The sequence below is a fragment of the Hordeum vulgare genome, chromosome 1H (genome assembly GCF_904849725.1).
Source record: "Hordeum vulgare subsp. vulgare chromosome 1H, MorexV3_pseudomolecules_assembly, whole genome shotgun sequence".
NCBI classification, from domain to species: Eukaryota; Viridiplantae; Streptophyta; class Magnoliopsida; order Poales; family Poaceae; genus Hordeum; species Hordeum vulgare.
Window position 1 is genome coordinate 32,988,933 of NC_058518.1, and position 15,109 is coordinate 33,004,041.

Here is a 15,109-nt window from a genome sequence, read left to right on the forward strand (position 1 = left end):
GCATCATTAGAACAACCATACATTGTCACCTGCTTCAAAATTGGCTCGTGACTTTCAATAAACTTTTGTATACATTATAAAACAAATGTTGGCTTAGTTTTTTTAAAGTTGACCGTATATTTGACAAATGTATTGGTTAACTGAAAAAGAAGAAAACCGTTAAGAAAAACACATATAAAAAAGTACGATTGTCTTTTGAAAAGACCCAATGTAATAGAGAAATAAAACTAATAAGAAAACACACACAGAAAAGACACCGATAAGTACCTGACGTCAAGTATGTGCACTTGACAAAAGAATGTTTTATGTGACAATTTATATTTTTTGGATATGACAAATCTAGTGGCCAAGCATGACAAAATCCATCTTAGTTTATTTTTTGCTAGAAAATTGTTGTGCACTTGTGCTTGTAGACCAAAATTGCCATCCTCGCATCAACTAAAATTTTCATAAAAAACATTCATTCCGCCATGTGCACATACATGACGTCAGGTAATTATCATTTCTAATAAAAAAACGCACAGAAGCTTCTAAAACCGCATGTGCATTTGGTTGAGATGCCCAGCTAACCTAGCTATCTTAGTTCGGTTCTACGCGCTACGCGTTGAATAATATCCACCACCCTGCTTCAGAAATCCTTATTTAACGCGCGTTCGGTCAAAATGCCGCAGCTTCGCATAGGAAGATCTAGGGGTGGTCAGGATTGGGCCGGCCCGTTTAACCGTCTCAGTGTTTTCGGTTTTGGGAACCTTCTAGAGGTTTCCAGCCGTTTTTTTCCGGTTTTGGAAACTTTCTAGGAGATTCCCTAAACCGTTTTTTTTTCTGTTTTCTTTATTCTTGTTTGTTTTTGTTTCAAAATTGTTTTGGATTTTCAAAAGATGTTTTGGAAATTAAAAAATGTTTTGGAATTTGAAAAAAATGTTCCGTATGTTGGAAAATGTTCGGAATTTGAAAAAAAGTTCCGGAATGTAAAAAATGTTTCCGAATTTGAAATAATGTTCTGGAATTTGAAAACATGTTCGGCTATTTGAAAAAATGTTCCGGAATTTGAAAAATGTGCTGGTATTTAAAAAAAAGTTCCGTAATTTGTAAAAATATTCTGGATTTTGAAAAAATGTTCTGAAATTTGAAAATATGTTCTGGAATTTGAAAAAAATATTCCGGAATTTTAAAAAATGTTACGAAATTTTAAAAAAATTCCGGAATTTTAAAAGAATTTCCGGATTTTGATATTTTCATAATTTTAGAAAAGTTCCGGAATTTGTAAAAAATGCTCCGTATTTGGAAAAATGTTCCGGAATTTAAAAAAATGTTTTGGAATTTGAAACTTTTCCGGAATTTTTAAAAAAAATTCAGAATTTGAAAAGGGGCCTGCTATGCATCCACCGGTGGATGTTTACTAAACATCCACCACTTGGAGGGCCTTCCGATCTACACGTAGCCGTCGGATCTGCTCCGGTCAGGCACCCCATAATTTCTGAAACGATGGCTGAGTTGCAGAAACTTTCGCTTTGTTGCAAGAAATAAACTTTGGACCCGTTAATTCCTGAAACAATGGTCGAGTTTCAGAAACAATTTGCTTGTTGCAGGATTTTTTTTCTTCGTCTTTCTGCAACATAGGTATTTTTGCGGGAGAATTTTTTGCAACAAAGGTCATGTTTCAGGAATTTTTACAACAAAGGTCAAGTTGCGAATTTTTTTTGCAACGTTCATAGGCGGCTGACGGCGGCCGGATGGTCAGAACATAAATCTACAGTAGACCACTCCAACATCGTATATGTTTCAAAAACATAGTCTTTGTTGCAGAACCGCATAGTCACTTGGACGCGTGTCTTACGGGGGAGGTGGCTGATGTGGTCATTATAATCCGCCTGCTGATGGTTAGCTTTTCCCATTTGAAAAACGATTTTGCACATGTTTTATAAAAATGTTCCTATTAAAAGTTTTTTGTTTTGATAATTCAAAAAATGTTTGTGCTTGAAAAATGTGTTTGCGCTTTCAAATTTGTTTGGTATTTTGCAAAATTGTTCTCCTTTACAAAATTTATGTTCTCAAAATTCGAAAAATGTTCACGCTTCCAGAATTATTCACGTTTTTTGAAAGTTGTTCTTTAAATTCGAAAAATGTTTTTGCTTTAAATAAAAAACAAAGTAAAAAGGAAAAAAGAAACAAACAAATAAAAATAACAGTGAAGGAAAAAGGTAACAGAAAATAGAAATAAAACTGGGCTGGCCCATTATGCCCCCCCCCCCCCCCCCCCATGCGGCGCTGGAGCGGCAGGTAGGAGCTCCTCCCTGCTCCGGCAATAAAATCCGCGTTCTTTGGTTAGCTGGGCCAACCTGGGCTTTCTGGTCCGGTGCACGGGCAAGCCCACCCTTTCAGGTCTATCACCTCTCGATCCATCTGACGCACGCCTCGCGGCGGCGGCGGCGGATTTCACACTCCTCCTCGACTCCGCCCTTACCCGCCCGCCGCCGGCGCCCGCAACCTCTCCCGGACGCGCCCCTGCCCAGGATCTGCACCGCCGACGAGCCCCCGGCGCTGCGCTAGGTAAGGCCCATCTAATCCAGCCTCGCATTGCACGATTTGTGAGGCCGGAGCGGTTGTTGGCGGGATGTGAGAGAGACCCTCTAAATGGCCGCCATTTCTTGTTGCTCCGCCGCAGAGACTACGACCGGCCGGCCGCTCCCTCGTTGCCACCAACAGCCAGCGCTATAAGCCAAACCCGGCGGGCAGCGCGAAGCAGCATACGCGCATGCGCCACCACCACCGCGTCCTCCTCCGCTGCCGCGCGATGCCTCTCCTGCCGTCGCCGCCGAGGACGCTGCGGGTTGAGGGAGGCCTTGTGCGCCACCGCCTCGTCAGATGCCGTGGGTTGCCTATCCCGCCGAAGACGCCGGGGGTCTCGGGCGGGCGCCTGTTCTCCTCCCTGCCGCTCCCGCCGCCTCTCCAGTCCCCAAGGTAGCCACCTTTCATCCTTATGTGCCCTGTCTGCTAGGACATATGGTAGATCTGCCTCTGGCGGCAGGCAGTAGAGGTTACGCTTGCCTGTGTATGGCGTTTTCAACCAGTGGTTAGAGGTTTCGTCGGCGGTGAGGGGAATTGGGGATGTGAGTAGAGCAGCAAGGGGGTGGGATTGAAGAGCAGGAGATGTGAATTGGGAATCATTTTCATTCAGCATAATGATCTGTTCGATTACATGTCATTAAATTGGATCTGGGCACCACAGCTGGCAGGTGCGCCCTACGGCACTCGCTACCTTCTACTCCCTCCATTCCTAAATATAAGTCTTTTTAGAGTTTCCACTAGGGAACTACATACGGATGTATATAGATATACATTAGAGTATACATTCACTCATTTTGCTACGTATGTACTCCCCTAGTGGAATCTCTAAAAAGACTTATATTTAGGAACGGAGGGAGTATGATCAACCCGTGTCGGGTGGCGGCCACAGGTGACGGGGGCATGATACTATGCTCCACGTCTTGTGTCTGTCTCTCCTTAATATGGAAAGTAAGTACTTCATACTCCCTCCGTCCCAAATTTTTTGTCTTAGGTTTGTTTAGAAATGAATGTATCTAAATACGAAAACTTGACAAGATGCATTTATATCTAGACTAATTTAAGACAAGAATTTTGGGACGGAGGGAGTATTAGACAATGCCGGAGATTGCCAATATTACTGGCTTCCACCTGCTATTACCAATCTTGTTTGGTTCACTAAAAATGTGAAAAAGGTACACTTCTTATGTTCATGAAAATAACGCAGTGCATGAGAATCAAACACATCAGAAATCACCAACTATTAGGCCTCCTTTAGTGCATTAGAATAGGAAACTTGTAGGAAATGAGATGACATATATCTCAAATCCTATGAGTAGGAATAGGAAAAGAGAGTCATTTGGTTCACATCATATGATTTTTTTCATTGAGGCCAGGCTTATGTTTATATTGCTTTAAAATGTGAAGGATAGGAATCAATCCTATGTAGGAGTAGGAGGTCCATTCCTATGAACCAAAGGGCTCTAAAGAAAATATTCCCACAAGAATCCTAGCCTATGGAATTCCTATGAAATTCCTCCAAACCAAAGGAGGCCTTTAGAGGACTAGTAAACGCGTCACGTCTTGAATTACAAATGTTGCACTGGGAGAAAAAAATTACTCTCCCTTAACCCAATAGCTCAAGACCACACTTTGCTGCATCACTAAGATATTCACGCTTAGTATATCTCTGTACAAGACATTGCTTAGAGCATCAACTATGTAATGCACTTACCAACCGTCTTAAAAATAGGAAGTGCATGTATGAACTGCTATACTTCAATCCTAAAAGGATGTAACAACTGACCTCGCAGTAAAGAATTGGTTAATTTAAATATCTGAATTACCTTCATCAGTTGAAATATTATTGAGCCTAAAATCATGAGGATAATACATGTATGTGCACGAACTAAAGAGATCGTTGAATAAGAAATTGAGGTCTATATTGGTAGGTTACCAGATGTCCGTAGGTAATTATGAAATTACCATATACTCCCTCCGTCCCAAAATTCTTGTCTTAGATTTGTCTAGATATGAATGTATCTAGTCACGTTTTAGTATTTTAATACATTCATTTCTAAATAAACCTAAGACAAGAATTTTGGGACGGAAGGAGTACTATAGAAAAACATAATAAAACATCATCTTGAATAATGAAAAGAAAATCATGAATTCACCACTAGAATTCTTTACAAATGGCTCATATCCAATATGAGGTTCGTGGGACTACATACATGATATGACAAAGAACATATCACTCTAGGTGCATATGATTGGTTGTAAGTAGCCACAATCCTAAGCATGATAAGTGGCCTTCAGTCGGCTGTACTCCAATTCTTCACAAAAGAATATGAATTCGACACTACACATGTTAGATGGTGGTGGTGGCCTTCAGTTGGTTGTACTACAATTATTCACAAAAGAATATGAATTCGACACCATATGATTGATTGTATTGGTGGACATCGTAGTTGGCGACACCTTCCGCGACTTAGATGTCCCCGCAAGGAGCATTGGCTTGGTCTCTGCCACCACCCAACATGGCGAGACCAGGATGATGGTGGCTCGAGCCTGGCTACCCCTGGACTGGAACAACTTGGTGGCTTGCGCCTAGAAAAAGACCAAATTACATAGTATGTAGTGTTTACATTCGATTCAACAAAAACAAATAAATATGTAAAGCAAAATATGAGTGTATGGAATATGTGCTAATGAATTTTATCCAGACTGGGAGCACAATTAGGAAATAGCAAAAACAAGAAGTCGAAGACATGAGTAAATAATTGACTGAAAATTCATTGACAGAAAAATCAGCACGAATGAAGATAAAATTCAGAAAATCCAAGAAGCACGGACTCCATATCTAATACATGAAAGAAAAGTAAACCCACCATCAGTTACCCAAACCACTAAGAAAAAAGCTATTTCTGTAGCAAGACAGAATGGAGCTGCAAAACATGTATAGTTCGAGTTGAACATCCTAACTTAACATTGTACCACATCTTTCTCGTTTTGAACAGAACTACATGTTAAATAAGAAATGATAATTCATGTACATCAGGTAGAGTCCAGCAAAAAAATCATTTCTCTATTTAGATTAGATCTCACTTGCAGATTTGGCAATGCTCCAATTTGTTTCAGTCGCTTCCTCACTTAACACAAACCATATCCTCTAGATTTATTTCAGTTTTAATTCCCTATGCTCTAAGCCTCTAACTACGAGGGAATCCACATTCATTCTGATGGGATGTGCATTAGTATGAAGGATGCACGCATATATGCTAAGTTTAGGTAGTCTGTGCAACTGCAAAATATTTGTAGCCTTGTGCTAAGACATCATATTTCACATGCATGATTTAGCAGGTCATTTGAATGCACCTGATAATAAACCGTTGGCTACATTTTAAGTGCAGTACATATGAAGCATAAAATGAAAGGGATCACTTAAGAGGAAAAAAATGTCAAACATTATAGTAATTTTGTAGTTAAAAAAATCATAGTAGGATTCCTAGAACGAGAAGACCTCAGATATTGTATCTGGCTGCTCTTGGACAGGGAAGACCTTGAATCTTAGGTTTCTTTTCTCGTGGTCCAGGAAGACGTCAAAGCTTGGGATTGGCTGCTCGGGGACCTGCTGCTATTGGGCGGCGGCCGCGGCCACAGTGACCAACAACCCTTCTTGATCCAAGACACAAGTTACCTCATACAAAAATCACAAAAGATCACGGATCAACTATGGGCCAATTATGATATGAGGCGGATCTAGCAGCGGAAAGAAAAACAGAATACCTCTTTGTACGCCAGTGACTATCTCACAAACGACTATTGCACTTACAATCATATCAATTACCTATCAAATTTCATTATTTGGCAAAAAATTCTAGCTAAGCATCTAATTGTGCACTTGAATTAGAAATCAAAACAATACATGTGCTTAAGTAACAATTATATGCTATTGAGCTTTCGTTCTCAGTTGCATTGCCCCCATCACAGGAATAGGGGGAAACATTTTCTTTCAACTAAAAACTGTTAGAGAAAATTCTGCTGAACGCGTAATTTACATGGATGATTCTTGATGTCCGTCTCACTCATTCAAACTCTATTCTAATTACAAAGTTGAGTTTCTTATTTTGGGATGGAGGGAGTACTATTTACCACATAGGGGTATTGTTATGTATGTACATATGTATTTTTTCTATCTAAAATGACACGAATGTTTCACATACTCACATGGCATATAAGTCATGTATGCACTGTATGTACATAGTTTTTCTACCTTACATGTCTTTTAGAGAGGACATGCATGTGTTTCTCGGCACTGTATAATTTCTGCTCCTGTAAGGCATGCTCCAGCTCTTCATCTGTAATGTATCTGCAAGAAGTATATGAGATAAACACGCATGTGATCCAGTATCAAGAACACATGTGCCTGAGATATGTATTAATTATCATCTCTGGTGCTCAACTTACCCACTGCTTTCCTTGTCGAAGTATTGGAATGAAGTATAGAGGTGCTTTTCCTGTCCCTTTTGTTCATGTGTACCATTGCAGTGAGATAGTGACGAACTCCTCATGGTCAATCGATCCCAGGCACCTTGTCATATTGTCCGTACCTAATTCAGAGCAAAATCTCTAGGAACTTGGAAGGTGGAAAACTGAAAGAAACTTTCTCTAAGATAACAATTTCGTTAGGAAACATAACTTCTAGTGTTTATGATTCCAATGCTGGAATGGTAATTGGATGCTGAAAAAAATATGTTCACTGAACATACCCTAGTTGTTATTCATTCTGAAAAATATTGGAGGCCTTTTCCACCAGCTCCCTCTCCTAGCCGGCCGTTGACGTGCCACCCAGATGGTGCCTGGCTGTGGCCATCCACAACCGTAGCCATTAACGACCCGCTCAATCGGACGACCGTCATATGCCTCCTCTACGCTTCACTGAATATATTATCAAAACCACAGCTCGATCAGCGTTCTTACGGACAAAGAAAGATCTGGATGGAGAATTCCATCAATGAAAGTTGAACCAGATGAGTGGGTGAGTTCCTGCTACAGATTGTTAGACACAACTCTTTGGCTCGGCCGGAACTACACACAGCCACCAAACAGAACAACACTATTTTGATCATCTCAAATCCTGAAGTGCATAAGGAAGAGGTTACACAGGTCCTGGAAAAAATGTTATAGCAATATATTGGAAGCACAAGTGGAGGTCACCGTGGACATCAAATTTGTATATTAGCACATCTCACGGGAAATATTTTGCTAAGTCATGAATCAATCCACGTGCAGTAGCATAGATACACATCATTCTGTAGCTGAGATTCAATTAGAGAGAGAAAGAGACAGCTGTTTTTGGTGGCCGCTGTGCATCAAAAGAGGAACTTTTGGTGGCTGCTCTCCGTCAAATAGCAATGGAATTCTACTACTAATTAGAGAAGGGGGAGGAACATACAGTGCCGGCCCTGCATCAAATGTGCCAATTCAGCACATGGACTTGTCCCATCGGCCGCCGTCCGACAACAGCAGTAGCACCACCGGGGCTCCAACTCAGCCCCGCAGGATCCCTTCGCCTCTTTCTTCCCCTTCTTCCTCCCGTATCTCTCTCATCTCTCTCTGGTCGTACCTCATCGCTCCCCCTCCCCGACGCAGAAGACGGGCACCGCCAGGAGCCCTGGACCTCCCCGCCACTCCTCGCGCCCTCTTCTTCTCCCTGCCTCTCCTCCTTCCTTCTATCTCTCCCCTCACCTATGTCTCTCTCTCACAGGTGCAGCACCACCTTCGTCATGGAGAGACCTCGCTGGAGCTTGCCATCTCGCTCGGAACCGGCGAGGAACGTTGTCGCTATGAGGTTGGAGTTCACCATTGGACCCCCTCCCGCGCCTCCTAGTTCGCCTCCACGCCGTAACCGCAATAGGATTCAGCCCCTGCCGCGCCTCCTTGACTGAATCAGGTTGGATATCGCCGCCGCCGTGCCCAACGTCGTGTGCATCAACTGCCGCATCTGGACTCGAGACCACCATGGGCGCTGTCCCTACGCCGCTGTCCACCGAGATGAGCGTGGGGCAGTGCGGATCCCGCCATATCCGATGCCGGGAGGGGTGCGGTGGTGGCCGTGGGGGTGAGGAAGGGTGGTGGTGCAGGGGCCGGGCCGGGCCGTCTGGAAGGGTGGTGGTCGTGGGGGTGTGCGCCGAAGGAGGGAGCAGTAGGGGGCGGGGGGAGGGGGGTTACGGCGTGCGTGAGGGAGTTACGATAAGGGTTCGTGCCTTCGTGGGTGGTTTTTTTTTTGCGGGGGAGGGCGCGGGGGTGGGCGAAGACGTGGACACCGTTGTGGGTTTTGTTAACGAAGACTTTTGTTAACAGGGATAATCAGCCCGTTGATTAAATGATTAGAGGGTCCAGATTTATAGTTGGATCTTCCTCCTCTTCCTTTTTTAGTGGTAGTAGATGATACAACCGTTTGCTTCCTGTGTTTTAAGGGAACGGAAATTGTTTGCTAGGAATGTAGGGTGGACATCCACTGAAGGACTTCGTGCCCATGCTTATCAGGGTGTATCTGGTTTTATTTTATCTCTACTTAAAATCTGTATTCCCAGATACTCCCTGATATGTGTACCACCCTATATCCTGATATGTGTACCACCCCATATTGGCATGTGGATACATGATATAGCTTCTGGTCAGTAATTGTACCCCTGGGTTTGGTAAAGCCTGTACTTGATGAGTATAACTCTTTCACAATTACAAGAGGTTGGTAGTTTCTTTTTCTTATAATAGCTATTTGGTGCATTGAAATATTTTGAAGATATTTGTTTATGTGTTTATTTCTTTTGCAGAGAGGTGCATGTTTGGTATCTTTGTCCCGATGAGCTGAAAAATCAGTCCCAACTGAATATGTATGAAGAACTCCTGTCTCCTTCTGAAAGAGAGTATGCCGACTCTATGAAAGCAACAATGTTGCGGAAAGATGCTGTTTTGTCCCGTGCATTGCTGCGCACCACCCTCTCAAGATGTATGTAACCACCAACTGTCTATTTCACTGGCGATCACACTTGATTCGATTTTCATGCCTGTTACTAAATTATTAGCACTCAAGAAATCATTCTGTGATTCAATTTGGAAATGGTTGCAGGTGTTAGATTCACATGCATACATTGGTTAGGACTGACAGCACATATTATCGTTTCCATGGTTTCTGCTAATCATATAAACAATTTTTCTTAGTTTATAGACCTTGTAATCTTTATAATCACGGGGAAAACTCTATTTTTGTAAGAAAAAAACCTTCATATTTCTGGAGAACTTCAGTAGTTAATGCAATTTATGGCTCTTAGATGCAGGGAGTCATTCCCTTTAAACATTGCCTGTAAGTAGGTGGCTTTCCATTTGTGCATTCATCTTGTCTTACATATACAGAAAGCATATGATTCAAAGTCATCAATGTCATGTAAATTTGACTTCTTTGTCCATAGATGTTTTTTTTTCTCCTAGTAGGTGTATTATCACTTTCTGATGCACAGTTTTCGTAAATAGTCATAAAAATGGAGAATGAAAATATCTTCCCTTTTGACCTGAAACATGGAAGTTTGACATGCTGCTCAATGTTAAGTTTATAAGTTTATCTTGTCAATAATTATACTATACTCTTGTCTTGTTAGTTCTTATCAATTATATTTTACAAAGAATAAAACATGTCATGGGATAGCATAACAGAATTACTGATATGCTTATTGGTAATTTGTTTGAACTAGATTAGATACAGGTTATAAAATTGATCCGAGGTCATTCGAGTTTAAGAAGAACAAATTTGGCAAACCTGAGGTAAGAGGTTAGGCTTCAGCGGTTAATTTTCCTGCAATGTAAAGCCTTGTAACTAACTTGCCTTTGTTGTTTTCCATGTTTAATTAGGTATTGTGGCCACAGGATGATAACTCTGCGGAGCAACCTTTGCATTTCAACATTTCACACACAACTTCTTTGATTGCCTGTGGTATTGCCATTAATGCTCGTGTATGTTCCCTGCCCCTGTGAATATCGAAAGTGAGAAAGAAATGGCCATGTTTCTGTTGCTTTGGAAGTTATTCAGTTGATATTGCTATCTACGTACTGTCTCAGATTGGCATTGATATTGAAGAGAAGAAGCGAAATACAACCAAGAATATTTTATCTCTTGCTCGCCGTTACTTCACCCCTTCGGAAGTTAATTATCTAGCTGAGATTTCAGATTCAGATGCTCAGCGAAAGGAATTCCTGAAACTATGGACTCTTAAAGTTAGTGAGGCTCTCTTTGGTCCTCTACTTTATAGCTCTTTCCTGCATGGCCACTACATTGTGCTGATTTACATTCTAACATTTAGTGATTGTATTTTCCTGTACTAGGGTAGGATATATCCTCTGGCCCACATGTAGCCTAATATGACCACCTAAAGCATACTGTAGCTGATTTCATTTTTCTTTGGTATAGAAATGCAGGTCTGGAATGTGTTTAGAGCGAACCCATTTTTATGTGAACTTGATAAATCCTTCCTTACATATGATTATATTAAATGAAACAAATTGAAGCACACATAGATGGGCACCTTATGAATGGTGCTATTGTGGAAAAAAAAGGAATCACTATGAGAAGAGTAAGCACCAAAGTTGGGTTTTCAGCAAATGTTGCTCTATGTAAATTTAATATTCATAATACTGGTTACTGATATTATGTTTCAAAATAAATTGCTTACATGGAATTGATGTGTATTTTTTTAGGAAGCATATGTAAAAGCTCTTGGAATGGGTTTCTCAGGTGCTCCTTTCAGTACATTTTCGATCATGCTGGATACAAGTATGGGAATTCGGATTTCTAAGGTATGCTGCTTGAACCTTTCCCCTTTGTTGCTGTCTTGAACATACGGTACATGTGTAAGGGACTATGTATCTGAAAAAAACCGACATGATATTCTGTGACACCTTCTGACGCATGGATCTACTGGACATCTAACCACTTCTGAGAGTATCTCAGCCTCCTGAGCCCGACCGATAAAATTTGACACCTTTATCTGCTAAAGAAATGACTACAGTAATGGTGTTGCCTGTCAAACTTATGTGAACATTGTGCACAAGAAAAGTAAGGGAATGTTCACAATTCTGACTTTGGTATATCCAGATTTCTTATGAAAACCAAAGTCAAGATCACAATTCTTTGAATTGATTAAGCACAACTGTACTTCAAGTAAACAATCTCCTCTCTGCTTTAAAATGAAAGGGCAGCCCAGCAGTGGCGGAGCTTCATGGGGCCAACCTGGGCGGTCCCCCCCCCCCCCCCCCCCCCCCCCCCAGCTCAAGAAAACCCACTACTAGTTAGTTTTTGTGTTGTATGTTCTGTAAGAACATGCTAAACCTCATTGTTTTGCCCCTCCTAAGATTTGGCCCAAGCTCCGCCACTGCAGCCCGGTGCATGTACCTCCTCTTGCGCAGGTCCGAGGAAGGGTCCGGCCACTTTGGGTCTATTGTGCGCAGCCTTTCCCTACATTTCTGCAAGAGGCTGTTTCCAGGACTTGAACCCGTGACCTCATGGTCACAAGGCAGCAGCTTTACCATCGCGCCAAGGTTCCCCTCTCTGCTTTAAAATACTCCCTCCGTCCCAAAATTCTTGTCTTAGATTTGTCTAAATATAAATGTATCTAGTCATGTTTTAGTATTTAGGTACATTCAATTTTAGACAAACCTAAGACAAGAATTTTGGGACGGAGGGAGTATACAAAAAAAAACCAAACTTTTCCGATCTGAAGCCTCACAAACAGCACGGTTCATATATTTTCTTGATCAAATATTAGGGATCAATCAGATTTGTTGTGGATCTCTGTGATGAACTCAATAGGTCGGAGAATACATAAGTGAATTTGGGGATTGATGGTTACTTGCCTGTTTGAGTTCTCGAAGGATTGACGGAGAATTATTTCAGACAGTCTCGAGGAGGGTGAACTACTGTGCTGCCTGCTCATAGACGTGTGGGCGGGAGGCATGACGGTGAAGTTAAGGACTCAGCAGGTAAGGAAGGAAGGATTAACAAAAGGACGAGTCCATGTGGTCGAGGGTGAGGTTTACTTATTCAAACGGCTACACAGATAGCTTCAAGGTAGACCGGATAGATGTTATTCCTCTGGGACAAATTCTCTAGGATTAACGTGAGTCCTTGAAAGGAGCCGCCCAATATTAACTCTTAGATAGTAGTAGTACATCAGAAGTCAGGTGCCTGTGCCTTATTACTACTATGTTGCAACGTAGCAATAAATCATTTTTATCGATCTGCCTTGACTCTTGTTGGATCTGTCAGGCATCGAATGCTTCCAGGTCTGATTGCCACCTGTCCGAGAACTGGCTGTTTACACTCGCGGAGCTAAATAGCTCTCACTACATATCAGTTTGTATAGAGGACAGCTCCAGAAGTCAAGGTCTGCATATATTTCCAGTTCGGGTAATAACAGTTTGCTTACCTTGTCCTTTCAGTTGCTTCATCGTTGTTGTATATGTCGCAGGTCCTGAAGACAGTCCAGCACCAGTAGGGTTGAAAGTATGGAAGACCGTACCGTTTGTCGAAGATACACTCGTCTCTGGAACAGAAGCTGTAAAACTTATTGCCTGACTACTGAAACATTGTTGTGAAACACACTTGGTCCAGTAGCGATAGGTTTTGGTCTCTGCCCACTGAAACATCATTTTTCATGTGTGTTGGCTCTCTTCTCTTGGTGGAAACATTGTTGGTCTGAGCTGCCATTCAATGGCTGGCACTACATTACCATATGTATCTGTTGAGTTTCTTTGATCACAAGTAGTTTAATCGGAGATGTATCTTGGGTTTTGAAACTGTTTGAGAAGGGCGTGAGAGAGGCATATTGGTCGAAAGCCCTCTATGTGCAGTTATTGCTCCATCTAGTTTGCTGTATACTACTCCCTCCATTCACAAATCTACCACCACTAAGAGGGCAGATCCAACTATAAATCTAAACCGTTTAATCATATTATCAACGGCTTAATTACATCATTAACAAAAAAATATTCATTAACGAATGCTAACCCACCACGTCTTACGCACGTCTTTGCCCATCTCCATGCCAACCGCATCCCAAGAAAAACCCTCCCGTCGTCGCAATCTTCTGCAACTCGGGGCCTCCCTACGTCATGTGTCTTTGCTGTCGCCGCACCGTCCTCCGTGAACAATATCGATTTTTCAGATCTAATAGACGTGAGATGTCGCCTCCCTATGACACGTGTCTTTGCTGTCGCCGCACCGTCCTCCGTGAACAATATCGATTTTTTAGATCTAATAGACGTGAGCTGTCGGCCTGCTGTGGAGCAATCACCGGAGACGTCGTTGGAGACATGCACTAGGGGAAGGCAGCAACCTACCATTCAGCTCCGGAACCTTGCGGATCGCGTCCAGATTCCTAAGAAAAACCCAGCATCCCAAGAAAAACCCTCCCACTGTCGCAATCTTCTGCAACTCGGGGCCTTCGTACGGCATGTGTCTTTGCTGTCGCCGCACCGTCCTCCGTGAACAATATCGATTTGTCAGATCTAATAGACGTGAGCTGTCAGCCTGCCGTGGAGCAATCACCGGAGACGTCGTCGGAGACATGCACTAGGGGAAGGCAGCAACCTACCATTCAGCTCCGGAACCTTGCGGATCGCGGCCAGAGTGGCCGTGCTTTTCCATGATGAGTAACCGTTGACGATTTTTTTTTTCAAAACTATTACGTATTTTATAATAAATTCGAAAAACATATGTGCTTTTTAAAAAATGTTAAAACTAGCACCCCGTCAGCCTCTGGTGGACCGACGGGGGACCTGTCGGCCTGTGGGAGGCCGAAGTGGGCCTGTCGGCCTGCTGGTGGTCGAAGAGCTACGTGTCGGCCTGCGGTTGGCCGAAGAGGGCCCGCCGGCCTCCAGGAGGCCGAAGAGTGTCAGGGACACAAAACGTGATTAATATGGCCTCAAATGAAAAAAAGTTATCAACATGAAAAATCTTTGTCTCGTCGAAACGGTTGATTTTGATATAAAACTCGTCTTAATCCAAGGTCGTATGCGACCTGTAGAAGCAAAACAAGATCAGGGACAAAAGAAGCTATAGAGTTACTTCGGACAGACCGAATGGATGTGAGAAATTTTGTGACGGAGCACCCGATGCACTCGGTGAGACCGCGTAGAATACAGAAGAGTACACAAGTTTGGTCACGTTCACTCGATAAGACCGAGTGAACGTGACAAAACTCTCCGAATGGCTGCATAAATCTTGTTAACCCCATTTTAAAATATGCTTCCATCATATGGAAATTATGTTGAGATTACATAAATATGATGCATCCAATTTTCATGATTCATTTGTATCATAATTTTGCTTCTTTACGATGCAGAACTTGCTTCATATGCATCATATTATGCTTCTTCATTTCATATGGTTTACTTTAAGTGCTTCACACTGGTGCTTCTACATTGTGTTCAGTTTGCTTCATTGCATGCTTCATATTGTTTCTTAGGCATCATCTTTGTATCCAAATCAAACTAATCATGCTTCCTAAAC

General features: G+C 42.3%; 1 protein-coding gene across 3 annotated transcripts; it reads left to right on the top strand.

Annotated features, from left to right (window-relative positions):
* Nucleotides 1-2,367: 2,367 nt before the first annotated feature.
* LOC123405786 (4'-phosphopantetheinyl transferase HetI-like) lies at nucleotides 2,368-13,395 on the top strand. 3 transcript variants are annotated; one of them, XM_045099362.1, is made up of 9 exons: nucleotides 2,368-2,550; nucleotides 2,666-2,961; nucleotides 9,384-9,559; nucleotides 10,304-10,368; nucleotides 10,456-10,557; nucleotides 10,663-10,818; nucleotides 11,299-11,397; nucleotides 12,866-12,983; nucleotides 13,068-13,395. In XM_045099362.1, the coding sequence occupies exons 2-9, from the start codon at nucleotides 2,756-2,758 to the stop codon at nucleotides 13,172-13,174; spliced, it is 1,029 nt and encodes a 342-aa protein (XP_044955297.1). In that variant the 5' UTR covers nucleotides 2,368-2,550; nucleotides 2,666-2,755; the 3' UTR covers nucleotides 13,175-13,395. The 3 variants fall into 3 exon arrangements, with proteins under 3 accessions (XP_044955297.1, XP_044955348.1, XP_044955405.1); XM_045099413.1 differs by lacking the exon at nucleotides 13,068-13,395 and adding an exon at nucleotides 12,494-12,579 and having other exon boundaries at nucleotides 12,866-12,957; XM_045099470.1 differs by lacking the exon at nucleotides 2,368-2,550 and adding an exon at nucleotides 6,140-6,339 and having other exon boundaries at nucleotides 2,873-2,961.
* The last annotated feature ends 1,714 nt before the right edge of the window (nucleotides 13,396-15,109 follow it).

Excerpts from the sequence above, each read along its gene's own strand:
- LOC123405786 (XM_045099362.1), top strand. The coding sequence starts at position 2,756 with ATGCGCCACCACCACCGCGTCCTCCTCCGCTGCCGCGCGATGCCTCTC. Across the intron at positions 11,398-12,865 it reads TGGGAATTCGGATTTCTAAG|GCATCGAATGCTTCCAGGTC; the intron begins GTATGCTGCTTG and ends TGGATCTGTCAG. Across the intron at positions 12,984-13,067 it reads GGACAGCTCCAGAAGTCAAG|GTCCTGAAGACAGTCCAGCA; the intron begins GTCTGCATATAT and ends TATATGTCGCAG.